This window comes from Vigna angularis, chromosome 8 (genome assembly GCF_016808095.1).
Source record: "Vigna angularis cultivar LongXiaoDou No.4 chromosome 8, ASM1680809v1, whole genome shotgun sequence".
NCBI lineage: Eukaryota > Viridiplantae > Streptophyta > Magnoliopsida > Fabales > Fabaceae > Vigna > Vigna angularis.
The window spans coordinates 22,771,075-22,795,327 of record NC_068977.1 but is presented as its reverse complement, the minus strand read 5'-3'; the positions used below and the strand labels follow the sequence as shown (position 1 = coordinate 22,795,327).

The window sequence follows — 24,253 nt, the reverse complement described above, 5'->3', positions numbered from 1 at the left end:
TACAACAATATATTCTAAATAAAATGAAATAATTAGATACAAGACACTCTCATGTTACAACTAAACTTGGAATTAAATATATATTAGAACTAAACTTTGAGTCAAATCTCATGCAAAGTGATAACGTTCTTGCTTAACTTCTTTTGTTTTCAATGAAGGCACAATTGAATTTGAACAAGGTGTACAACAAGAGAATCCCAAGTCATGCAACCATTCTCACAAGCCATTGAGGCTTTCCTATTAATAAGACACAACATCCCATTCCCATTCCAAATATCATTCCACATCCATATCCTATAGCAACCGGTTTCCATCCAAATCCATATCCATGCTCTCTCTTAAAGGGCACTGAAGGTGGAGAATGTTGTTCAATGTCCTTGCTGCATTTTTTTGACAATGGAAACCCACATAACCCAGAGTTTCCCTTGTAGGAATCGTTGGAAAATGTATTGAATTGTTTTCCTTGAGGTATTGCTCCCACAATATGATTATTGGAAAGATTCAGAACTTCCAGAAAGTTCAAATTGGTTAGTTCTGTAGGAATCATACCAGTAAGCATATTTGAGGACAGATCTAGCGATTCTAAGTTCGTCAAATTTCCCAGGGATTGGGGAATAGGACCACTAAGTATGTTATGAGAAAGGTTGAGCGCTCTAAGAGCATGAAGTTCTCCAATCACGTTTGGAACCTCTCCTTCAAATCTGTTTTTTGATAAATCAATTGTTACAAAGTCTGTCCGAATTTTCTCCATTGTAATAACGATTGATTTTGTTGTTACTGTCAAAGAATCATAAAATAAATCACTTCTGATGTATTCCTCAATTTCAACTTGAACAACAGTCTTCATGGCTTCAAACTTTCTTATGTAGACCTTTGGTATTGGGCCGCTGAAGTTGTTGGAAGAGATATCAAGTATAACTAAATTGGCAAGTCCATGTTTGGTCTTTAAATTTTCAATGGGGCCATGAAACTTATTGGCTCGCAAAACCAATACTCTTAAATTTGATAGACCTTGAAGACAATGAGGAAAGGTACCTTCTAATTGATTGTTGGCAAGATCTAAATCCTCCAGAGTAAAGCAATTGGACATAGATTCTGGCAAAGAACCTTTTAATTGGTTGTCATTGAGATTAAGAATACGGAGCCGGCAGTTCTTTGAAAAGCTACTTGGCAAAGTGCCACGAAGTTTGTTTTGTTGTAGATCCAAAACTCGAAGGGATGAGTTAGACAGGCATTGTGGAATGATGCCCGTCAACTTGTTGTGTGACAAGTTGAGATACTCAATTGAACTTGCATTGCAAATTGAGGAAGAGATGCCACCAGTGATTTTGTTAAAACTAAAATCAAGAAAATTAAGTTGTTGGATCCATGAAAATTGGTCCAGTGATTGCTCTAATTGGTTGTGAGAGAGGTCCAATGAATATAATGAGCTAAACCAATTGGGAATTCTTCCTTTAATTTTGTTATTGGATAGAAAGAGAAGTTCTAACATTGGTACTTTTCCTGATAACTTTGGAAATTCAGTTAAACTCGTAGAAGATAAGTCCAACATCTCTAATGAGGAAAAAGTACAGTTGACATTGGAGTCAAAATTTAGGGATAACTGATCATTTTGGAAAAGGTAAAGTGTTACCAAATTTTGAAGCTTACAGAAAAGTGGAAAGTGAACATATCCACTTAAGTTGTTTGATGATATATCTAAGATTGTAAGATTTACAAGGTTGAAAATTGTTTCTGGAATATTACCTTGTAGCTTGTTGCAGGACAAATCTATAATCTCTAAGGAATATGATGAGTTTGCACTTAGAATCCCTGTGAACTTATTTCTTGACAAATCTAAATTCATCAAAGACGGCAAAGATAAACACCATGAAGGAATTATCCCATTCAGCAAGTTGTTATTAAATGATAAGCTAAGTAGATTTGAAAACCCTGTTATATTGTTGGGCAAAGGACCCTGGAATTTATTAAAAGAAATTTCCAGTATAGAAAGTTGAGTTAAGTCGAACAATGAAGATGGGATTTTTCCTTCAAAATTGTTTTCCGAAAAAAAAAGAGTTGTCAATTTGGTTAGCCCGACAAACACGTCCGGGATTTGACCACTGAATTTATTTCTCGAAAGATCCAAGAGAGTGAGATGTTGAAGATTTGAAAGTGTTGATGGCAGCTCACCTCCTAAATTGTTAACACTGAAATCCAATTCTTTAAATTTGTTTGACTGAGGAAAGACATTTGGGATTTGACCACTGAGATAGTTATGATGGAGATTGAGAAAAGAGAGACGTGGAAGGGTTAGGAGTGAGGATGGGATTGAATCCACAAGAGAGTTGAAAGCAAGGTTGAGTGATTGGAGATGAGAAAGAAGGAAAAGTGTACTGTTTGGATGGATTTGGCCAGAAAGGCCACTGCAGGCAAGGTCGAGACCGATCACATGACCGGAGATGGGGTGGCAGGTGACTCCATCCCAAGAGCAACAATCTGTTCCATTTTTCCATGTTGGTGTCTTTGGAAGATAACAATCATCATCAGTAATAATAGTAAAAGAGTTATTGAAGTGATGCAAGAGAAAGGCGTCATAAGGGTGGCATAAGGAATGAGAGGATGAAAAATGAAAAAGTAAAAAGAGAAGGAACCATCTCATCCATAACTCCATTACTTCTAACTCACTCTCAATCGTTTACGTCTCTACGGTTTATTGATTGTGGTATGGGAATGATCAATATATTTATACCCAAATTTAAAACAAGATATGTGCAAAGTGATGCTTCCATTGTGTTGTGGAATCCAACTTTAAACTTCAACAACGCATCTCTCACGCAAACTTTCGTTTTCTAACCTTTTACTTACGCTGTGGACTTGATTTTTCTACTTCATGTCTTTAATTTTCAGTCTTTTTTTTCTCTGTTTAAAATGCATTTTTCAAGCTATGGGTGAGTCATCAGTTATAGCAAATGCTTGGATTTTTTTAATGAAAATAGTGTAACTATTTTTATCAAATATAATGATATTAATAAAATTTACAAAATTTACAAAAATAAATAAATCATGTTGATATAATACGATTTTAAAATAAAAAAATTATATTTCAAATTGTTAAAGAAGATGAAGTCTGTCTTTTAAAGTCACGGCTTTTAATTTTTCAGTCATATTTTATACGGACAACTTCAATTTTTTATAATTTCTTTTAGAAGTCATACTCTTTCTATTTACAATTTTTTTTTACAATTTTATGTATACTTTTATTATAAGTTCTTTTTATTGTTACTTCTCTCTTTTTTAAAGTTTATAGTTTTTCTTTTTTGTTTTTTTTTTTCAAGAAAAGCATTTCGAGAACTAATCTCATCGTGGTTAAAGAAAATATCCTTGAAAAGTTTTATTTGATTTAAAGTAACAATATAAGTGTTATCTACCACTTAGACTATAATCTTTCTACCCCATCATCATATGCGTTGCTATATAACCACTTACATTGACTTGGGAGTCAGTCACTCACTACAAACACGACATAATTCAATTATGAAATTTAGAGTTTCTATCTCTTCAATTATTATCTAAAACTAATTGTCATGTTTCTTCTTAAATCATTAGTTCCAACACTTTTTCTTTAATCCCACAAAAATGTTCATGGGACCATTAATTACTATTTTCTTACCTTTGTTTTCCATGATGGTTATTTTTTTTATATATCATGACTTACAAAGGCCAATATGTTTGTAATGGTGGTTTCACATACTGTTTTATGGTTTCACATACCGTCATAAATCTTATTGTCAAAAAAATATAAAATAACAGTGACAACGAGCATTCAATATTACAGTGACATTTTAACATTTTAAATAAATGATAATTAAAATTGTCATAATATTTTTAATTGAAAAACAATTTCAATATATACAGTGGTGAATTGAAACTCTATTATTCTCATTACCAACAATATTGTAATAAATTCTGAAATGTAATATGTGATTTCTAGCTATTGTAATTTCAATATTAGATTAATTATTCATAGGTGTTTATTGTCTCATAATTTAATAAAACTTATTTTTTTTTTGAATTATTGGACTCCCTTCCTATGTCGAGAATAGATCCAAATAATATGGACCATTCAGTCCCGCATCAGCAGTCCTATTTTGAAGAATTTTCATCTTCTTTATTCTCATTTGTAAGCATTTGTGCTTAGTTAAATTGGCTTATTAAAAATACCATTTGGTATTATTATTGGAGACTCTTTTGTACCCTATTATTGATCATAGTGCATTTTTCTTTGGTCTAGACGACTCATGAGTTTTACCCTTGCATTGAGAGGTTTTCCACGTTAAAACTTATTGATGTCTCTTTGTACTTTGGATTCTATTTGTTTGGTGCTCCTCACAGATTCTCGCAAGAAAATGGATTGAATTTCCGTTGCATTATTAGTCTTTGCTAAGTTGTTATATTTTTTGCCCTTTCCACATCAAAGTGGAATCATAGCTCTTTGATTAAGGAATTATTTAGTTTGCGTGAATGATGAAGACACATACAAAATTAATTCTTTTCAATGGAGAAAATTATCACTTATGGAAAGGTAAGAGGAAGGACTTGCTATTTGTGAAAAAATTGCATCTTCCTGTTTTTGTTTCCACTAACCTGGAATCCAAGTTAGATGAATAATGAAATTTTGAACATCAACAGGTATGTGAATTTATCATACAGTTTGTTGATGATAATGTTTATAATTTTGTTGCTAATGATATACATGTGAGAAGCCTATAGGATAAGCTTGAGTCCTTGTATGCTTCTAAGTCAGGGACTAATAAATTATACTTGCTGAAAAATTTTGTGGAGTTGAAGTACAAGGAAAGAACTCCTATTTCAAATCACTTGAGTGAATTTCAAGGACGCTATGATTAATTAGCAAGAGTGGGTATAAAATTTGATGATGATCTATTGGGTTTATTCCTATTAAACTCTTTACCGGATTCGTGGGAGACATTTCAGGTTTCCATGATAAGTGCTACCTCTAATGGTGATATTTCTTTGCAAATGGAAAAGAGTGGTGCACTTAATGAGGAGATGAGAAGTAAGACACAAGGTACTACATCTCATTCACAAGTGCTTATTACAGAGAATAGCGGGAAAAGCTAAAAGAAAGAAAAAAATAGTGGTAGAGATAAAAGCAGGAGAAAGTCCAAGTCTCAGTACAAGAATGTGGAGTGTCACTATTGTAACTAAACAGAGCACATAAAGAAGAACTACTTTTTGTGAAAGAAAGAGAGCAAAGACAAAAAGGGTAAGCAAAGAGAAAGAGATAATGATGATAGTGATTGTGTTACTACTACTACATGTGGTGACCTTGTTTGTCTTTATGATTAAGACATTATTAATCTTGTATCTGATGAGAGCATGTGGATAATTAATAGTGGTGCTACACTGCATGTTACATCTAGGAAGGAGTTCTTTACATCTTATACACCTAGTGATTTTGGAGTATTGAAGATGGGTAATGATGGGTGTTGATGGATTGGCAAGTGTACCAAATCGCACAAGTAATATAAAATGGTAAGACCAAATATCGTATCCCAGAGGACTCTCGGCACTAGACAGCCGTGTGACAACTTTATTAATTAAGACTTAAAGAAAACGAGATTGTTGGTTTCAAATGCAAAGACATAAAATTAAATATGAATGCAAGTTTATCAATAATAGAAAAGCACGATGATAAACAAATGTTATTTAATATGAGATGAGTATGTTGTTGGGGTTAGATTTCACCAAGTTCCCTCTCATGTATGTAATAATTCTTCTTTATGCATTAATGTTAATGTCACTCACTAAATTACCTAAACCTGATCCCTCAGCGAAAAAGCATGTCCTTAAGCGCCCCACTTAGGGCGCTCGGGCGACGAGCGGTGGTCCTTCATGTTCAAGCCTTGCAGAGGACGCCCAAACTTCGAGCCTCCGCCGCTCAAGCGCCCCAAAAGGGGCACCCGAGCCGTGAGCGATGGTCCTTCACGCTCAAGCCTTGCAGAGGATGCCTAAGCTTCGAGCCTCCACCGCTCAAGCACCCCAAAAGGGGCGCCCGAGCGGTAAGCGATGGTCTTCTACGCCCAAGCCTCAGAAATAACGCCCAAGCTTCGTACACCTTGCGCTCAAGCACCCCAAAAGGGGCGCCTGGGCAGTGAGCGACACTCTTTTGCACTCAAGCCTCCTAAAAGGGCGCCCAAGCTTTGAGGATCCCTCCCTTTTGGTGCTTTTCCAGGCCTTTTTGAGCTCCATCTCCTTAGCACTTTATCCCTGCTTTCCATATTATCTCATTTTTTACCAAAACAAGGAGAATTAGTCATAAAACCATTAAATTCAACCTCAACTCTCATATTCACACAACTTAACAGAAAAACATGATTCCAAGCAAGTTTATAAGCAGAAAAAGGGTGCATTTAGTATCAAAATTACATCACAAATAACAATATTTTTAACCGTTATCACAACCCCAAACTTAGAACTTTACTTGTCCTCAAGCAAAACAGATTGTAACTCAGCTTTTTAGAACAATCAATACAATGACTCAACCTTTTTGAAAAAGTTTTTCTTTCGGACAAGCAATTACTTTTGTCAACTCAGCCTACATATATCAGTCAAGATGTGCAGATGCCTTAATTCAATCACAATAAATGTGATTCTCATATATTTCAATAGATGTTATCCTTAAGAATGATCAATCAACCAAGTGAAGATGCAATCAGAAATTCAAAGAACTATTCCTCACCAAGGAAAATGTTTCACTCAAGCACTCAAAAGGGTTTTTCATGGCTTGTAACTTGGCTGGGCTAAGAAGGAAATTGATTTTTTTTGGTGAGAGACATTTGTGATATCCTCATTCAAGCACACAAACTTACTTTCTTTTCCCAGCTTTCCCTTGCATTGAGCTTTTCTTTTCTTTTCATTTTTCTTTTTCTTTGCTTTTTCTTTTCAAGTAATCATTGCTTAGCTCAATGCTTTTTTTTCTTTTTACTTTCCCAGTCTTTCCAGCAACCCCAAACTTGAACTTTTATCAATACCTCACAAATGTTCTCAACTTAACTGAAGGTAAAGATTTTCACAAAGGATTTTTCAAACATACGGTTCAAGGTTCAAAGGGTAAAACAAATTGTTTTCTTTTCAGTGGATAAAATCATGTAAAGGCTAAAAGAATAACGGAAAACAAAAGATAACCTTGATCATATGAAACCTGCAAGCAAGTAGTTCAATCACAAAAAAAATTTGGGCAAAATCATTCATGCTTCCAGAGTAATAGCAATTATTCACACAAAACTCTAAAGCCCAAAACTCACACAGGTAAACTCCCAAGTCCTTGAATTAAGAAAAACACCCTGCTCAGTATCTCAATCAAGCTTTACCTCAAGCTTGTTTCATACACTGTGAGTCATCACCTGTATATCAACACATCATACATCATCTCAACATCAATCCATACACTAGAATATCACCAAGAAATACTCATCACAAAAACAACAACAGTTAAACCAAAGCAGTGTAGTTCATTCAAGCCAAGTACAATACAAAACAAATGATTAAAAGGAAAAATTTAGAAAGTTGGGTTGCCTCCCAGTAAGTGCTTCTTTAACGTCACTAGCTTGACACCATTAAACTTAATTTGGATCAACAAACTCCATGACTCTGGAAAGGCATTCTACCTCAGCACCCAAATAATGCTTGAGGCGTTGTCCATTGATGACCCAAATTCTTTGTGGATCTTTAGAAGATGGATCTGTTAACTCAACTACTCCATGTGGAAGAACATTCTTGACCATAAATGGACCAGACCACTTGGACTTCAACTTTCCAGGGAAAAGTTTTAGTCGTGAATTGAACAACAACACATGTTGTCCTGAATTAAAGACCTTGTTCACTAGTTTCTTGTCATGATAAAATTTCACTTTTTCTTTGTAGTTCTTTGAAGAATCATAGGCATGCAGCCGCATCTCCTCAAGCTCAATAATTTGCCCTCTTCTATTTTCTATAGTATCACAAGGATCATAGTTCAAGAATTTTAAGGCCCATAGAGCTCGATGTTCCATCTCCACCGGAAGGTGACATGCCTTTCCATAAACCATCTGGAAAGGAGATAATCCAATAGTTGTCTTCATTGCAATTCTATATGCCTAAAAGACATCATCTAACCTTTAAGACCATTCCTTTCTTGATGAAGCAATTGTCTTTTCTAAAATCCTTTTTATCTCCTTATTAAAAACTTTTGCTTGCCCGTTTGTTTGTGGATGATAAGGTGTAGCTACCTTGTGTCTCACACCACAGTTCTTGAGTACCCTTGCCAGCTGAAAATTGCAAAAATGAGATCCCCCATCACTAATGAGTACTCTGGGCATTCCAAACAGGGAGAAAATTTGCTTTTCAAATATTTAATAACAGTTCTAGAATCATTCTTGGGACAAACCAAAGCTTCCACCCATTTCTCACATAATCCACTGCCACCAATAAGTATTCATTATTGAAAGATGGTGAAAAAGGTCCAACAAAGTCTATGCCCCAGCAATCAAAAACTTCAACTTCTAGTATACCTTGCAGTGGCATCTCATGACGTCTGGAGATATTCCCTGTCCTTTAACACTTATCACAGTTTCTGGCATGATTATGAGCATCTTTAAAAAGAGTAGGCCAATAAAATTATGACTGAAGCACTTTTGCAACTGTTCTCTCTCCACTAAAATGCCCCCCATAAGGTAAGTCATGAGAGTGCCATAAAATTCCTTCCACTTCTTCCTTAGTAACATAACGCCTCAAAAGATTATTTGCTCCAATTTTGAACAAGTAAGGGTCATCCCAAATAAATTGTTTGGCATCATGTAAAATTTTTTTTTCTTTGTTGCCAGTTGAGATCTTTTGGGATTGCTCATGACTCTTTGAAATTAGCCATATCATCAAACCACGACCTTTATTGGATATACATGAGTGTTTCATCTGAGAAAGATTCCCAGATTTATGCTTCCTTGCTTGTAACTTCACTATTAATCAACCTAGATAAGTGAGTAATAATTACATTTTCACTTCCCTTCTTCTCAGGGATTTCCACATCAAACTCTTGTAGCAAAAGCACTCATCTAATCAATCGCGGCTTAGAATCCGGCTTGGTTAGCAAATACTTTATAGCTGCATGATCTATGTAGATGATCACTTTACACCCAATGAGATAAGGTCTAAATTTCACCAAAGCATACACAATAGCAAGAAATTCTTTTTATGTGGTGGCATAATTCAACTGGGCTTCATTCAAGACCTTGCTTGCATAATAAATAGTGTGAAATACCTTCTCTCTTCTCTGTCCAAGAACAGCTCCTATAGCATAATTGTTGGCATCACACATCAGCTCAAAATATTGGTTCTAATAAGGAGCTACAATAACTGGAGCAAAAACCTACTTTTTCTTCAATACATCAAATGCCTTAAGGCACTCATCATCCATCACAAATGGTGCGTCCTTAACAAGGAGGTTGCTTAGTGGTTTGGCAATCTTTGAAAAGTCTTTGATGAATCTTCTGTAAAAATCAGCATGGTCCAAAAAGCTTCTTATTCCCTTCACATTGGTTGGTGGCAGAATTTTTTCAATAACTTCCACTTTGGCTCTGTCAACCTCAATTCCCCTGGACGAAATTTTATGACCCAAGACAATACCTTTCGTTACCATAAAGTGACATTTTCCCATTAAGAACAAGATTAGATTGGGTGCATCTTTTAAGTACAACGTCCAGGTTAGACAAACACTCATGGAAGGAACTGCCAAACACTGAAAAATCATCCATAAAGAACTCAATGAATTTTTCTACTAAGTCTGCGAAGATGGCCTGCATACACCTTTGAAAAGTTGCTAGAGCATTACATAACCCAAACAACATTTTTCTGTAAGCAAAAACTCCAAATAGGCATGTGAAAGTTATCTTCTCTTAGTCCTTTGGATATACCACAATTTGATTATATCCAGAATATCCATCCAGAAAGCAATAGAAAGCTTGACCTGCCAATCTTTCCAGCATCTAATCCATGAAAGGAAGGGGGAGTGATCCTTCCTAGTAGCATTGTTCAACTTCCTGTAGTCAATACACATCCTCCAGCCCGTAACAGTCCTTGTAGGTATGAGCTCATTTTTTTCATTATAAATAATTGTCATCCCACCTTTCTTTGGTACCACCTGTACTGGGCTCACCCATGCACTATCAGAAATAGGATAAATAATGCCAGCTTCAAGTAACTTTAGAACTTCTTTCCTCACCTCCTCCTTCGTCACTGGATTTAACCTCCTTTGTGGTTGGGCGACTGGTTTGTAATCATCTTCCATGAATATTTTGTGGATGCAATAAGTTAGACTTATGCCTTTGAGATCTGAGATTAACCATCCAATAGATCCTTGGTTGGCTTTGAGTATTTCTACCAACTTTTCTTCTTCTTTGGTAGAGAGAGTTACTGATGATAACTAGTTTATTTCCACCTTCTTCTAAGAATACATACTTCAAATGTGGTGGTAACATCTTCAGCTCCAATTTGCTTTCCTTGACTTTTGCTTTTGTGTTGATCTCCTTTGTCTTCTATAACGGATCTTCTTTCAACTCTTCCAATTCAGTCAAGCACTCATCAATCAGTTCTTCTTCTTTTTCATTCAATTCTTCACAGGTGTCAACTAGCATCTCCTCCAAAGAAAAAGTATCACTTGTTTTCTTTTCTTGTATCATGCAAATTTCATCAAGAGGATCAAGATGAAAACACTCCTTGTTATCCTTTGGGTGAGACATGGCTTCAAAAACATCAAAATTTACTTCTTCATCTTGCACTCTCACTTTCAGCTTGTCGTTTTCCACATCAATCAAAACTCTTGCAGTCTTCATGAAAGGTCTCCCCAAAATATGAGGTACATTCACATCCTCTTCCATCTCCATGATAACAAAGTCCACAAGAAATAGAAATTTGTCTACCTTCATAAGCACATCTTCAACTACCCCATAAGCATATTTCAGAGATCTATCTGCTAGTTGAAGAGTCATCCGAGTAGGCTTGAATTCCAACCCTTCAATCTTTTCAAACATGGAGAGCAGCATGAGATTAATGTTGGCTCCCAGATCAATAAGTGTCTTCCCAAGAGAGATATTCCCTATAGTGCAAGGAATAGTGAAGCTTCCTGGATCTTTCAACTTGGGAGGAAGGAGCTTTTATATAATAGCACTGCAGTTTCCTTGAACTTCAATGGTTTCCTCTTCAATGTATTTTCTTTTTTAGTGAGGAGCTTGTTGAATAGCTTTTGGTCGCACAAAAGACAACAAACCTAAATTCCCCACTAATATAGTATAGGGGCAACCTAGGTTATCAATCCAAGGACTTGGTACTTATTAAGCTAGAATTGTAGAATTAAACCAAATTATTTATTTACTAAAACTAGGTGGGGAAAGAAAAATTAAATCTAAAGAAAGAAACTAAAAGATTATGCAATGCATGATACTTAATATAGATTGATGCATAATGCAGATATGAACCTAAGCTAGAATGAATGAATAATATGTGTATCAATTAAAATGCAATGCCAATGAAGCAATGACTATGATGAAACAAAAACTAAACTACTATGCAACTAATAAAAAGAAAACTAAACTAATGAAAACTGCTACTCGTGCAATTCAATGATAGAATCCAAACCTAAATCTATGAATGACTAAAATAAGGAAAATAAACTAAAATGGACAACTAGGAATAAATGCAAACATAACAGAAATGCTAAATGCACACTATCTATGTACATGATCTGGAAATCAAAAGAACTCAATTTAACAAATATAAAACTTCATATAACAGAACCAATTAAAAGGAAACAAGGGATATCAACATTTAAACTTACCCAAGATCTACTCAACAGTGATACAAAGAAATTCAAATGGAAACAAAACTAAGAACATTAGGTAAAAGCGAAATTCCAGGGCAAATGTGCATTAGACTGGACAAAGAATCTCAATCACTCTCAGAAAGACATTTTGAAAAGTTAAGCCCTCTTTGGGGTCTTTATAGTTCGTAGAACTTAAAGTGGTAATTCTCATTCAATCCTCCAATTCTATGCACATCTAACTCAGAATAATAGCTTTAACCACAAACATCAGAAAATTAAATTGAATTGAATAAATGCGGCCAACCACGTCAGTTTCGGAAGCTACTTCTCCCTCACGTGCCGCCACGAGCATCAGATCTCTCCGATCTACGCCGGCCACCGTCACAGTTTCGATCGGTGACCACCGTCACATCAACATAGACATTATAGAATTTACATACATCTCAAAATAGTTTACATACATTAAAGTCCAATTTCCCAGTCATTCAACCCAACACATGCAACTGAATCTTTCCAAGTCCAAACACAACATCAACAACACAACAGTACAAAACTCAACATACAATTCATGCAACCAATTAAAGAAACATTCTAGCTCCCCTTACCTTGGAGTAAAACCGCACAACTCACTGAAATGCCCTAACGGTACCTCTCACAGCAAGAACCCAAACAATGCCCTACAACTACCGAAATGGTGATGGAAACAACTCTTAAAACTAGAACTGAGTAGAAATGGAAGAAGGGAAAGCAAGAAAGCACATGCAACCAACAAGAATGTACGTCTCCGTTCAAGAATAAAGAGGAGGTTGCATGGAGGGACTTACCAGCTTAGAACCCAAAACTAATCAGATGGTTTTGAAGCTTTCTACGTCGCAGACGTTTTGGCACCAGCTACACAGAAATTCAGTGGCTCAAAGGAAGGAAATGGAAGAGAGAAGGAAGAAAGGTTGTAGAGAGAAGGCAGAGAAAATCTGAACTGAGGTTTAGAGAGAGAGCAGTGTGCTTGAGCAAATGGACCAGAGTGTTTTGAAAAGCCTAATTAAGGCCTGATCCTACTAACTTAGGACATCCTTTTCTCTATTTTCAGGTTCTTACTTAAAAAACATACAAATATTATAAATTAAATAAAAAAATAAAAAAATTAACCCATATAAAAAATTAATTAATAAATAAAAAATATTATAATTTATTTAATAAATGTAAAACATTAACATATTATAAATTAAATAAAAAATAAAAAACAATAACGCATATCATAAATTAACTAATAAATAAATATTAACAGAAAATATTAAAAATTAATTAATAAATAAAAAACAGAACATATTATACATTAAATAATAGGTTTAATCATTTCGAACATCCCTATTTCTGTAGGATCGTCTCAAGTAGGTTCTCGTATTGTAAATGTTCTCGATTAGGTCCCTTATTGTGAAAAATTGAATCAATTTAGACCTTACCTTCATTCTCTGTTTCAATAGTATCTACCACTTAGACTATAATCTTTCTACCTCATCACATACGTTTCTAACAACTTACATGGACTTGGGAGTCAGTCTCACTACAAACAAACGTGACATAAGTACTTCAATGCTTTAATTTTTCAATAATGAAATTTATAGTTTCTATTTATATTTGTGATGGTGGTTTCACATACCGTCATAAATCTCTCTGTCAAAAAAATAAAATAAAATGATAATTAAATACAGTGAAAAATAATACATTTGTAAAACATTTACTTCTATATATAACACACCTCAGCGCAATGGTAACAAATGAAATATATTGTCTTGCAATGTATCTCTTTAACTTTCTATCCCTTCTTTCTTTTTAGTCAAGGTTAATCTTTTCCTTTTAATTTTATTTGACATTTACTTCTTTTTATATCACGAGTAACATTTTGTCAATAAAGTTATTATGGTAAAAGTTATTGTTTAGTAGTTAAAATGTTAAAATGAATTCCATATTCATAAATTTACTACAAAATCAAGTGGTATTTATTATTTATATGTTCCCAAATATTATACCATTCTGGAAATCATTATTTAAATAATCTTTATATGGTTAATCATGAGTTGAAAATTAAGTTATTGGTAATTGTTGTTAAAGAAACCATATTTTTCTACCTTAATATGGTATGTACACTAAAAAAATTGTTTTCATTTCTTTATAACCTGTTATTCTAATCATATTTCTTTTAGGAAAAATAATTGGTTCATTCTATACATATTGATGAAGTTTTCAAGAAACCTCATTTATAATAAGATAGGAGTCACTTTGTAGATGAATGATATATGCCAACACATATGAGTTTAATATTTTTTTATGTTATTTATTTTATTATAATATGTAATATATATATATATATATATATGCAAATTAGATCAAAGAGTAGATCTTATGTTAAACAAACATAATTAATCATCCTATTAGAGCCTAGAAAAGAGACATAATAAGGACTAAATGTTTAATTTTTACTACAAACACACAATAAAAGGGTTAAATCTGAGGTTGTAAAGCGCACGTATACGTTTAAATATGGGGATAAACTCACGTATATTCACATTGATAATAAATAAGAGAGTGGCAAAATGAGAAGCCTACCCTATTTTGGCATGCCATGCCATTAGTGTTCAAAAAATGGGACCGAACGAGCTAAAAATCCTAAAATATCTCTTTAAAGGGTTGACTCTCCAACTTTTAAAAAAAATTGCTTATCTTTTAAAATTTTGATTTTTCTAAATTTTATATTTTTAATTTTTTATGTATTTTTATATATTAAAAACACACCAAGTATTTTTTTTTACGTTTTAATTGATTAATTAATATCAAATAAATTAAAAGTTCTATATATTAAATTACTCAATTATAATTAATAATTAAAACTTATGAATATTAATAATTTAAAGAATTAAATAAGTTTTAAGTATTTAAGCTTTAACATGAAATTAAAATTCGCTCTGTTCCAAACGTTGATATGATTTGATTCACAAACTTAAAAAATTAATTAATGAATACAATCCAATTATAATAAATTTTGTTTGACGTATCAAGCAGCTTTTGAGGCTAATGTTTAAATTGATTATATTATTTAACATATTCTAGTTCAATTGTGATTCTATAACGGTATTTGATACGCATAAAAAATACGTTAAGTTTAGATGATTATATATTAATTTACTTTTAATTTAAAAATTAGAATATATTAAAGCTTCAAATGAAAAGGGTTAAATATGTTTTTAGTCTCTAAACTATCAAGCAAATTTGTTTTTAGTCCATTTTCCAAAGTGAGGTACATTTTAGTCCTCCTTCAGGAAACCTTAATTTTTGGTTCTCTAAAACTAACAACGTTAAAAAGAAGCTGAGGTGGCTAACGCCTGTCCATGTATGTTCACAGCTTTCCTTCCTAATTGTTTCCATGTTGGTATTTGTTTATGCAAAGTCAGAATATTGGTTTATCAATTTAATTGGTAAAGTTTGCTTCAAAGTGTGTTCTGAAGGGTGAAGAGCAAATAGGAGATAATCATTTAAGGTGGAAAAAAGGTTGAAGAGCAAAAGGTTGGATTTCATCTTCTTGAGCATTGGTGGGACTAAAGGGATCTTTCTTGATTTACTTTTGAAATCACTATTGAAGGGAAATGAAAGCTGACAGTGGAGGAATTGGTTGCACGTGAAGGAGCATTAAATTAGGAATGTTCCAAACATGTTGATCCTCCTCTCACTTAGCTTCAAAAATCTATTGTTATGGGAAAGATTGTTGGTGTTGAAGGCAACTACATTGAAAAACAAAGGGAGACTATTTTATAGATGTAGAAATTAGGCAGTAAGTGAGAATAAAATGCTTTACTTGTTGTGATGAAGTTTGTATTTGCGAATAATTGTAATTTAATACAAGTTGTAACTGCTTTGAATGGATTGATGAAGGACGTTATGAAGTTGAAGGAAGCTTACAAAGGAAAAGTGAAAAAGTTGAAGTGTGTATTAAAAAGGTTGTATTGAATCTAAGAAAGAAGAATGATAAGTTGAAGAGGAAATTAGAGCAAAATAAAAAAAAAATTCAAAATGATGTTGTTCTTCGTATTTTCATGGACTCACTAATTAAAATTTTCAGCACAACTTGTCATATAAGCCCAGTTTTAATTCTTTTATTAATTATAATAATTTATATTTACCAAGTATGTCATATAAGCACAACTTGTCATATAAGCACAACTTGTCATATAAGCCCAGCACAACTTGTCATATGAGCCTCTTATAATAATAAATCACCCCACTTTACCAAGTAATTTTTTTTTAACAAGTAATTTATATTTACCAACATAATATCTGTGGAATTTTGCGTTGAACTTTCTAAATATTCATTTATTCTCTTTACGCGGTCGGTTATTTCTTTCGGCATGTAAAACACAAATTTATAGCTTATCTAGTTTATTTCCACTAATGGCTGCCTTCAAAAAGCAAATGATGAATATAATGCAGTAGCAATAATTACGCTGAGAATGTTTGAATCAAGACTAAGATATTAGCACGGATTCTGTTTACATTGTCGGGGTGCTAGTTTTTTCTCTGTACATCTAAGAAAATAATTTGTGAAAACAATCGTTAATTGTTTTCAACTTCTTGAAACATTTTTTTTTAAATCAACTCATTTTCCAAAAGGAAACTCTTTCTCGTTTATGAAAAAGTGTATATAACTTTGTTTATATTTTTCATTATCGCGAATGAATCATTTTAGGCTACATATCTTAATAGTTGAGTTTCTGATCATGCAATGCAAAGAAATTATAGAAGAAATCGTCTTCTATCGGTAAGAATTTTTAATGTAGATCTATATTTAAGAGGAATTAGCAGAAAATAGTAAAGTTTGGATAAAATACACAATATCAACTAAAACTTTTGTCATACTAATCTTACCAATTATCTTAGCGTGAAACTATGGAAATGTGGGAAGATTTTAATAATAGTGGTTGAAATTGATTTTCTTTGTTGTTCAGAAGAAAATATACATCTAAAAAAGACTTTATGATATTCAAGTCAATAAAAAAATTAAAATTATAAATCTAGTAATGAGTATGAGTAATTATTGAATGAATATTCTTTAGAAAATATCAATTGTATTTATCAACACAAATCATAAACTTATATTATTATTAGATTAATACTTACTTTAAAAATATAATAATAAATTTAATGATAATGTAGTAATATTTCATTATAAATAATAATCATAGTATCAAACTCTGAATATTAGTGATCATGTTATATGTTTGAACTGTTCCAAAATGAAAAAAAGTAATAAATTTTATTGAACAGTACTATATAGCATGTCTATTGCACAAAGTAAGAACACATATAAATATGGAAGTATAAAAATATTTATTTTAATAATGCAAAAAAAGTAAACTAAGTATACTTATTTTGGAGCTCTTCCCCTGCGTCTCCATAACGTCATCCTCCACCCCAAATTTACTTTAATAACCTTCTAAAAATTTGCAAAAGCAGTGCACTTCAAAGAATCTTTGGCCGTGCTTGGTATCTAAAAATGAAAACCCTACACCCAAAAAACTCCTCTGGCACCTTCAAAAAGAATCTTAGTCCGAATGGATTTGAGGGAACGGATTTATAAGAATTTGAAGATAATTTTTTTATCGTTTTTTTAGCGAATTTAGAGATAAATGAGAGTGAATTTGAAAATATTTTTTTTAAAATTTGTCACATCAATATAATTTTACATTAATTTTTACAAATTTTATTTTAAAATTCACTCTCATTTACCTCTAAATTCATTAAAAAAACGACAAAAAAGTTATCTTTAAATCATCTCAAATCCACTCAAAACATCACTCATCCTCCTCTATGATTGCATGTTATCGTGGGATTCTGTCGTGGCCTCCACTGAGAATTCCGTCTCTACATTTCGAAGTCCCTCACCATCTTTTTGTGGGTCGCGGTCATCTGTCCTGTGTTTGTTTCGGTTGTCGTGTGGCCTTCGGTGGTGTGGTGGTGTTGGACTTCCTCCTCTCCATGGCTTTGATTTGTGCAAGTTAGTATTTGATTCTCTATCCATTATCGTTTCTGTTGTTGTATGTATATATAGATTGCAGTATAAATTAGATTGAACTATATGACTGAACTTAGAAATAGGATTAAAAATTGTTGAAATGGATTAAAAATGGTTGGATTTGTCGTTGAAGGGCGTGAATTGAAGCTCGAAAGCCTTAACTGAAATTCGAATTACGGTTAAGGTGTTATTGGCGTTCCAACGTCGGTTATCGCATTTCCAACGACAGATAAGCCTCTGTCGCAGTTTGAGATGCGCATATGTATTTTTTTGTTTTTGTTATTTTAATATTGATTTGGATTTTGATTTGTTTTGTTTTTAAGTTTTATCATGTATTAATATATTGTAATATTTTAAAATATGTTTGAAATAAATAAATTGATATATATTTGTTTGTGTTTATTTAAATATTATATATTATGTAATTATTTTACTTTTGTTATTAAATTCGTTATTTTGAATTTGTAATTTGTGTAATATTTAAAATTAATTAACGTATTGTTTATTATTGATTTATTTAAAGTTGTTAGAACTTTTTTGCTTGTTTGTTATTTATATATTTTATTGATTTTATCAATTAATGGTTTTATCGGTTTTGTTGATTTTATTAATTATTTATTAAGTAATGATTTTATTTTTTATTTATAATATGTTTGAAATGAATAATTTGTTATATATTTATTTGTGTCTATTTAAATATTATATATTATGTATTTATTTTTTGAACTTTTTAATTTTGAATTTGTAATATGTTTAATATTTGTTATTTATGTACGTGTTATTTATTATGTATTATTTAAAGTTTTTAAAAGTATTTTATTTGTTTCTTATTTAAATATTAATTTGTAATATATTTTCTATAATTTATTTAATTAAGTATTAATTTTTTAAGTTATTGTTTTCTGTATTTTTTTAGTTATTGATTTGTTTATATATTTTTGAATGTGTAATGTTTGATTGTATTTATTATTTAATTAAAAATTATATATTATGTAATTGTTTTTTTATTAAATTATTATTTTGAATTTGTAATTCGTGTCTTACTTTAAATTTATTTACGTATTGTTCATTAATTAATTATTTAAACTTTTTTAAGAAAATTTGTTTGTTTGTTATTTAAATTTTAATTTCCAATTTTATTTATATATTTTATTGATTTTATTAATTATTGGTTTTATTGATTTTATTAATAATTGGTTTTATTAATTTTAATATTTATTTTAATTTTTTTAATTATTTATTTTAATTTTTTTAATATGTTTGAAAAGAATAATTTGTAATATATTTATTTGTATGTATTTAAATATTATATATTATGTAATTATTTTATTTGAACTTTTTTATTTTGAATTTGTAATATGTTTTATATTTGTTATTTATTGACGTATAATTTATTTTGTAATTATTTAAAGTTTTTAAGAGTTTATATATTTTATCGATTTGTTTATTTATTTTGTAATATGTAATGTTTTATTCTATTTATTATTAATTGAAATATGATATATTATGTAATTATATATATATATTATTTGTTCACTATTTTTTTTTTAATTTGTAATGTTTTTTTAGAATTGATAATTATTTAAATATTTATTATTATGTAATAATTATTTATTTATATTTTTGTATTTGTTTGCTATTCAATCTGTAATACTTTTATTGATTTGTTATTTAATATTACTTTATTATTAATTTTTATATTTTTTTCATATAATTTATTATCAATAGATTTGGTGGACAGAGATGGTTAGAACCAGAGATGGATCATCTTATCATGGTGAGACTTTTTCTTCTCGTGGTGAGTCTTCATCTCTGTCACATTCTAAAAGGAGAAGACCTACGACATTTACTCGTAGAAGACGCGTTCAAGAAAGTCATGTGGACGTGATTGAGGAGCATGAGCAGCATGACAGGGGTATTCAACACGGTTATGTTGAGGACGATTATGTTGAACACGAGGATGTTCAGCAAGAGGATGTTTGTGAAGAAGAAGATGAAGAAGGTGGATTCCTAGGAGGTCCACACGACACCTTCTTGCTTACTCACTACATCGACCATGTTGCATTTGCCATATGGTAAGGCCGAGTTAGCACAAAACCTATATCAGAATTTGTCCTTAGTTGGTTAATTTTATTTTTGTTATATAATTTTGTGTTGATTTTTAGGATCGATGGGAGATGAAGGTGATCTCCCATGATAAAAAACTAAAACACTTTGGAATGTATCATGAGGCTATTGAGCCTTTTAACACCATGTCGGGCTTGAGTTCATTAGTCAACTTATCATATGAGTATGTCGATCATGGATTAATCGTGGCCCTTGCAGAGAGGTGGCATTTGGAGACAAATAGTTTCAACCTCCCGGTAGGTGAGATGTTGGTTACAGTAGATGCCGTCCACAATCTCCTCCACCTACTTATTATGAGTTAGTTTTGTGAGGTCGAGGACTTAGAGTATGAGGAGGCTCGATCTCATATTATGGATTTGTTGGGCGTGGATCGCGCCAAAGCTACAACAGAGATGACCCACACACGCGGTCCAAAAGTCAGGCTAAGCTGGTTGAGGGACGTCTACCAGGAGTGTTGTGACCAGGAGCTTTGGGAGTGCGCTACTCGTGCCTACTTGTTGCATCTGGTTGGATGCACAATATTTACAAATAAGAGTGGCATGCTCATCAGAGTATCGTACCTACTTCTCTTTAGAGACTTGGCTGCCTATGGGAGATATGCTTGGGGAGCAGCGACACTAGCTCATACATACGAGCAACTTGGAGATGCTAGCTTTAGTGATATCAGACAAATAGTTGGATATTCCACTCTTCTATAGGTAAAACTTAGTTACGCAAATTTGTTTTCATATGTTTTGAGAATGTTAGGAATGTATAACACAATTTGAGTAATGTTTTTGTAAAGTTGGATATATGAGCACTTTCCTATAATGGGAAGGAAGCAAGTCTCAAGGAGGTACAACGAAATTGATCCTCGTGTTGCAAGGTTCATACCTCCTAGGCAAGGTTGGAGTTTGACAGAGGGGCGGACATATCTAGATGGACTCACTTATGATGCATTCATTTGGTGTCCATTCATTGCACATAGGCTTATTTGCCCATTCATGGCCATATGCATGTTTTCTGGGTGGATCCGACTAGGTAACATGGTTCACCGACATCTGCCTGAACGTGTGTTAAGGTAGTTTGGTTTTCAGCAAATCATACCACGTAGCCCTGAGACTCTTCCGATGCCAGACATTCCTGGTATTGATCACTATTGGCTACGGTATGTTGAGCATGCTATTACTGACGTGATTCCAGCCCCTGACGATGATCCATTTGTGTGTGTTGTGGGATACCTTTAGTGGTATAGGAGGGTATCACATCCCTACATCATTCTAGCCCCTGACGAGGACCGCCTTAGTCTTGCCCCGCGCATGAGGCGACACATCCCCGATGAGTTCCCGTAGCCAGTTCGTCGTAGGTCGCCCGATCCTGGATGGTTGGTATGTGATGAAACAAAATTTTTATGTATTACAAGATATTCTTAATCATGGTTTACTTTTGTTTAAAGTTATCGTAATTTTAGGGTTTTATGAGGCGTGTCATCAGGATCCTACAGAGCATGATATCGTGTAGGAACGTCACAGAGGGTACTGTAGCGTGGCATCATACTAATGAGGCCCTCCAGGTTGCTCGTAGGTCAGTTGACGAGCATACAACCAGCAATAGCAGTAAAGGCGGTCGTAATGTGCATGGACAAGTATCTTTTTCTTGACACACCTTACATGTTATATGGTTTTAGTTTGTAATGAAAATTTATGTCATTTTTTTTATACTTTGAGTATTTATAATTTATTTACACAAACTTCTTGTATATTTTAAGGTTATTTATTTTTTATAGTTTGAGTATTCATCATTTATGATGCAAAGTTTTGGTATTAGATAACGAGCCATGATGTTAATAATTGACTTAATACGAAAAAAAAAATGAAATAATGGTTATAAATGACTTACAATTGAAAGAATGATTATAAACACCTTACAATTGAAAAATTAAATTAATACATGACAAACCTTTTTTCAGTTGTCTTCCAGATCTATATAAGTCGTACTAACTCCCATTAATTCGATAAATGATTGCATCCTATGTGTGTAAAACGAAGACCAAGCTTGAGCCTTTGGGTAACAATGGGTAGAGGAAATAATGTCCACCGTGGGTAATGGACAACCATCTTGTAAGTGAACCTGCAAAGCTAATATTAGTAAATGAATTATAAGTAATAATAGGAGAAAAGAATTGGAACTTTACCTGTACGAAATGACATCCATTAACGAACCCAATGCATATTTACCGATGTTCTGTCATATCAGTAGGCGGTGTACTTGTTAAACTCTTTGGCAAGTGCACCAAATCGTTCAAGTAATAAACCGTGGTAAGACCAGGTATCGTTTTCCCAAGAGACTCGTAATACTAGAAAATTGTGCGATTAACAACTCATATAGACTCAAGAACAACTCATCATTTAAGAATATGTGCAAAAAGATAAATTCACAAGTAATTACAAGGTTGGACTTTGGTATTGAAGGCACTTGGGAATGGAAAAGACTAGAAATGGTATGAAATGACATTGTTAAGGTTAGTTTTCACCAATGCACTCTTGTGTATAACCAATTTCATCTCCTCTCTATCAATTTACTAAAGTCAATCCACTAAAACACTCTAGCCCTAATCCCTTAGGTGAAAGAGCCTAGGTTTTCCTTATCAAACTCCAATCCCTTGGACAATCTAACAAGCAAACCCGCATTAAGAACTAGGATCTAAGACAACATGTGAATCATATCCCATCCCTGGCTCAATGACCCACAAGGACTCTTGTTTCAGTTCAAGATTTCATATCCCATCCCTGGCTCAATGAAACCCTAAAATCAAGTCATGAACGTCCCCATTACCTGCAAGCTTTAAGATCGGAAACAAGAATACTAGTAATAGATAGAAAATGCATTTATAAATACGAAACAATCATTCATTACACAAGAGTTCATAGGCTACATCTAACCCTAACAAGATGAATCCATGGAGAACCCTAAAGCTTACAAACATGGAAGATGGAAGAAGAAGGAGACCCAAAGGAAGAGGAGGAGATGTTCCCACAAGCTCCTCGCGCCCTCCATGAGCTCCAGACGTGAAATCGCGCCTCCAAAGAATCAAAGACCATTTTTCTTTCTGCCTCGTGAGTATATATACTGCCCGAATTCTCGCTTAAGCTAAATTATTCTCGCTTAAGCGAGAATTCTTCTTGAAGAAGATAGTCATTCTCGCTTAAGCTAAATTATTCTCGCTTAAGCGAAAATGACTGTTAAATCAATGACTTCCTGGATCGCCGAGGCTCTTCAATGTAATGGAGGATCTTCCTAACATCAAAATAAATCAAAGAAAACAAGGGATTAGAGTATTATTTACGTAATGTAGCCCAAAATATAGATAAATACTAAAACTAAATAAAAGAGAGGATTTAAGCAAGTAATAAGCTAAAGAAGAGTTGATTTTGCTACTAAAATGATGCTTAGATAATGGTAAGAATTAGCATTATCAAACTCCCCCAAACTTACAACTTTGCTTGTCCTCAAGCAAAAGTACTTCACGTAGTAAACAATTCAATCACGATAGTCTAGCAACTCAAGCATAGTTTCAATCAAATAAACAAAATCAATCATGCTTGCTCAACTTGGAAATTACATTCAAGAGATAAAATGGCCTTAGCAAGCTAAACTTCAATCATGGTGCTCACAATTTAAAATCACAAGATAGATGTAATTGATAGATCAACAAACGTGGCAAGATGTTTTCATTGAATGCATGGAACCATCCTTCACCAAGGAAAGTGTTTCACTCAAGCACAATGGTGTATAAGGATGTGTGTCTAACTCTCAACTATCACAGTGTTACACAAATTAAATTTGCCGTTCGTTTCACAATATCAAACACATTCACAAGCAAGTTAGCATCACAAGGACTTTTTAAGGCTTGTAATGTGGCTGGGCTAAGAAGAAAAATTAGTTTTTCTGGACAACAAAGCACCTTGAGCTAAGAGATAAAACAATTTACTTCATGATATAACATTAGTCTCTCTCTTTGCTTCACAATTGGATAAACCACTTCTCAACTTATTTCCCAATTCTTTTTCAATGAATTCATTTTTCTTTCTCTTCTTCTTCTTTCTTCTTTTTCTTTCTTTTTGACTCATTTTGCTATTTTCTCAATGCTCCCTTATTTCAAAAACTCCCCCAAACTTAAACCATTCTCCTTATCCTAACATATATGTTCATCTCAACTCAAGGTAAGG

General features: G+C 32.9%; 4 protein-coding genes across 4 annotated transcripts; 1 reads left to right on the top strand and 3 right to left on the bottom strand.

The window, feature by feature from the left end:
• Positions 1–202: 202 nt before the first annotated feature.
• LOC108344232 (receptor like protein 27) lies at positions 203–2,653 on the bottom strand. The gene has a single exon (XM_017582698.1). The coding sequence runs from the start codon at positions 2,651–2,653 to the stop codon at positions 203–205; it is 2,451 nt and encodes an 816-aa protein (XP_017438187.1).
• A 4,975-nt stretch (positions 2,654–7,628) lies between these two features.
• Positions 7,629–8,126, bottom strand: LOC108344233 (uncharacterized). Its single transcript, XM_017582699.2, has one exon. The coding sequence runs from the start codon at positions 8,124–8,126 to the stop codon at positions 7,629–7,631; it is 498 nt and encodes a 165-aa protein (XP_017438188.2).
• A 2,448-nt stretch (positions 8,127–10,574) lies between these two features.
• Positions 10,575–11,081, bottom strand: LOC108344235 (uncharacterized). Its single transcript, XM_017582700.1, has one exon. It carries the CDS (start codon positions 11,079–11,081, stop codon positions 10,575–10,577), a length of 507 nt encoding a protein of 168 aa, XP_017438189.1.
• Positions 11,082–17,705: 6,624 nt separating this feature from the next.
• On the top strand, positions 17,706–21,695 carry LOC108344236 (uncharacterized). The gene is made up of 3 exons (XM_052867292.1): positions 17,706–17,900; positions 19,647–19,993; positions 20,084–21,695. The coding sequence occupies exons 2-3, from the start codon at positions 19,662–19,664 to the stop codon at positions 20,097–20,099; spliced, it is 348 nt and encodes a 115-aa protein (XP_052723252.1). The 5' UTR covers positions 17,706–17,900; positions 19,647–19,661; the 3' UTR covers positions 20,100–21,695.
• Positions 21,696–24,253: the final 2,558 nt, after the last annotated feature.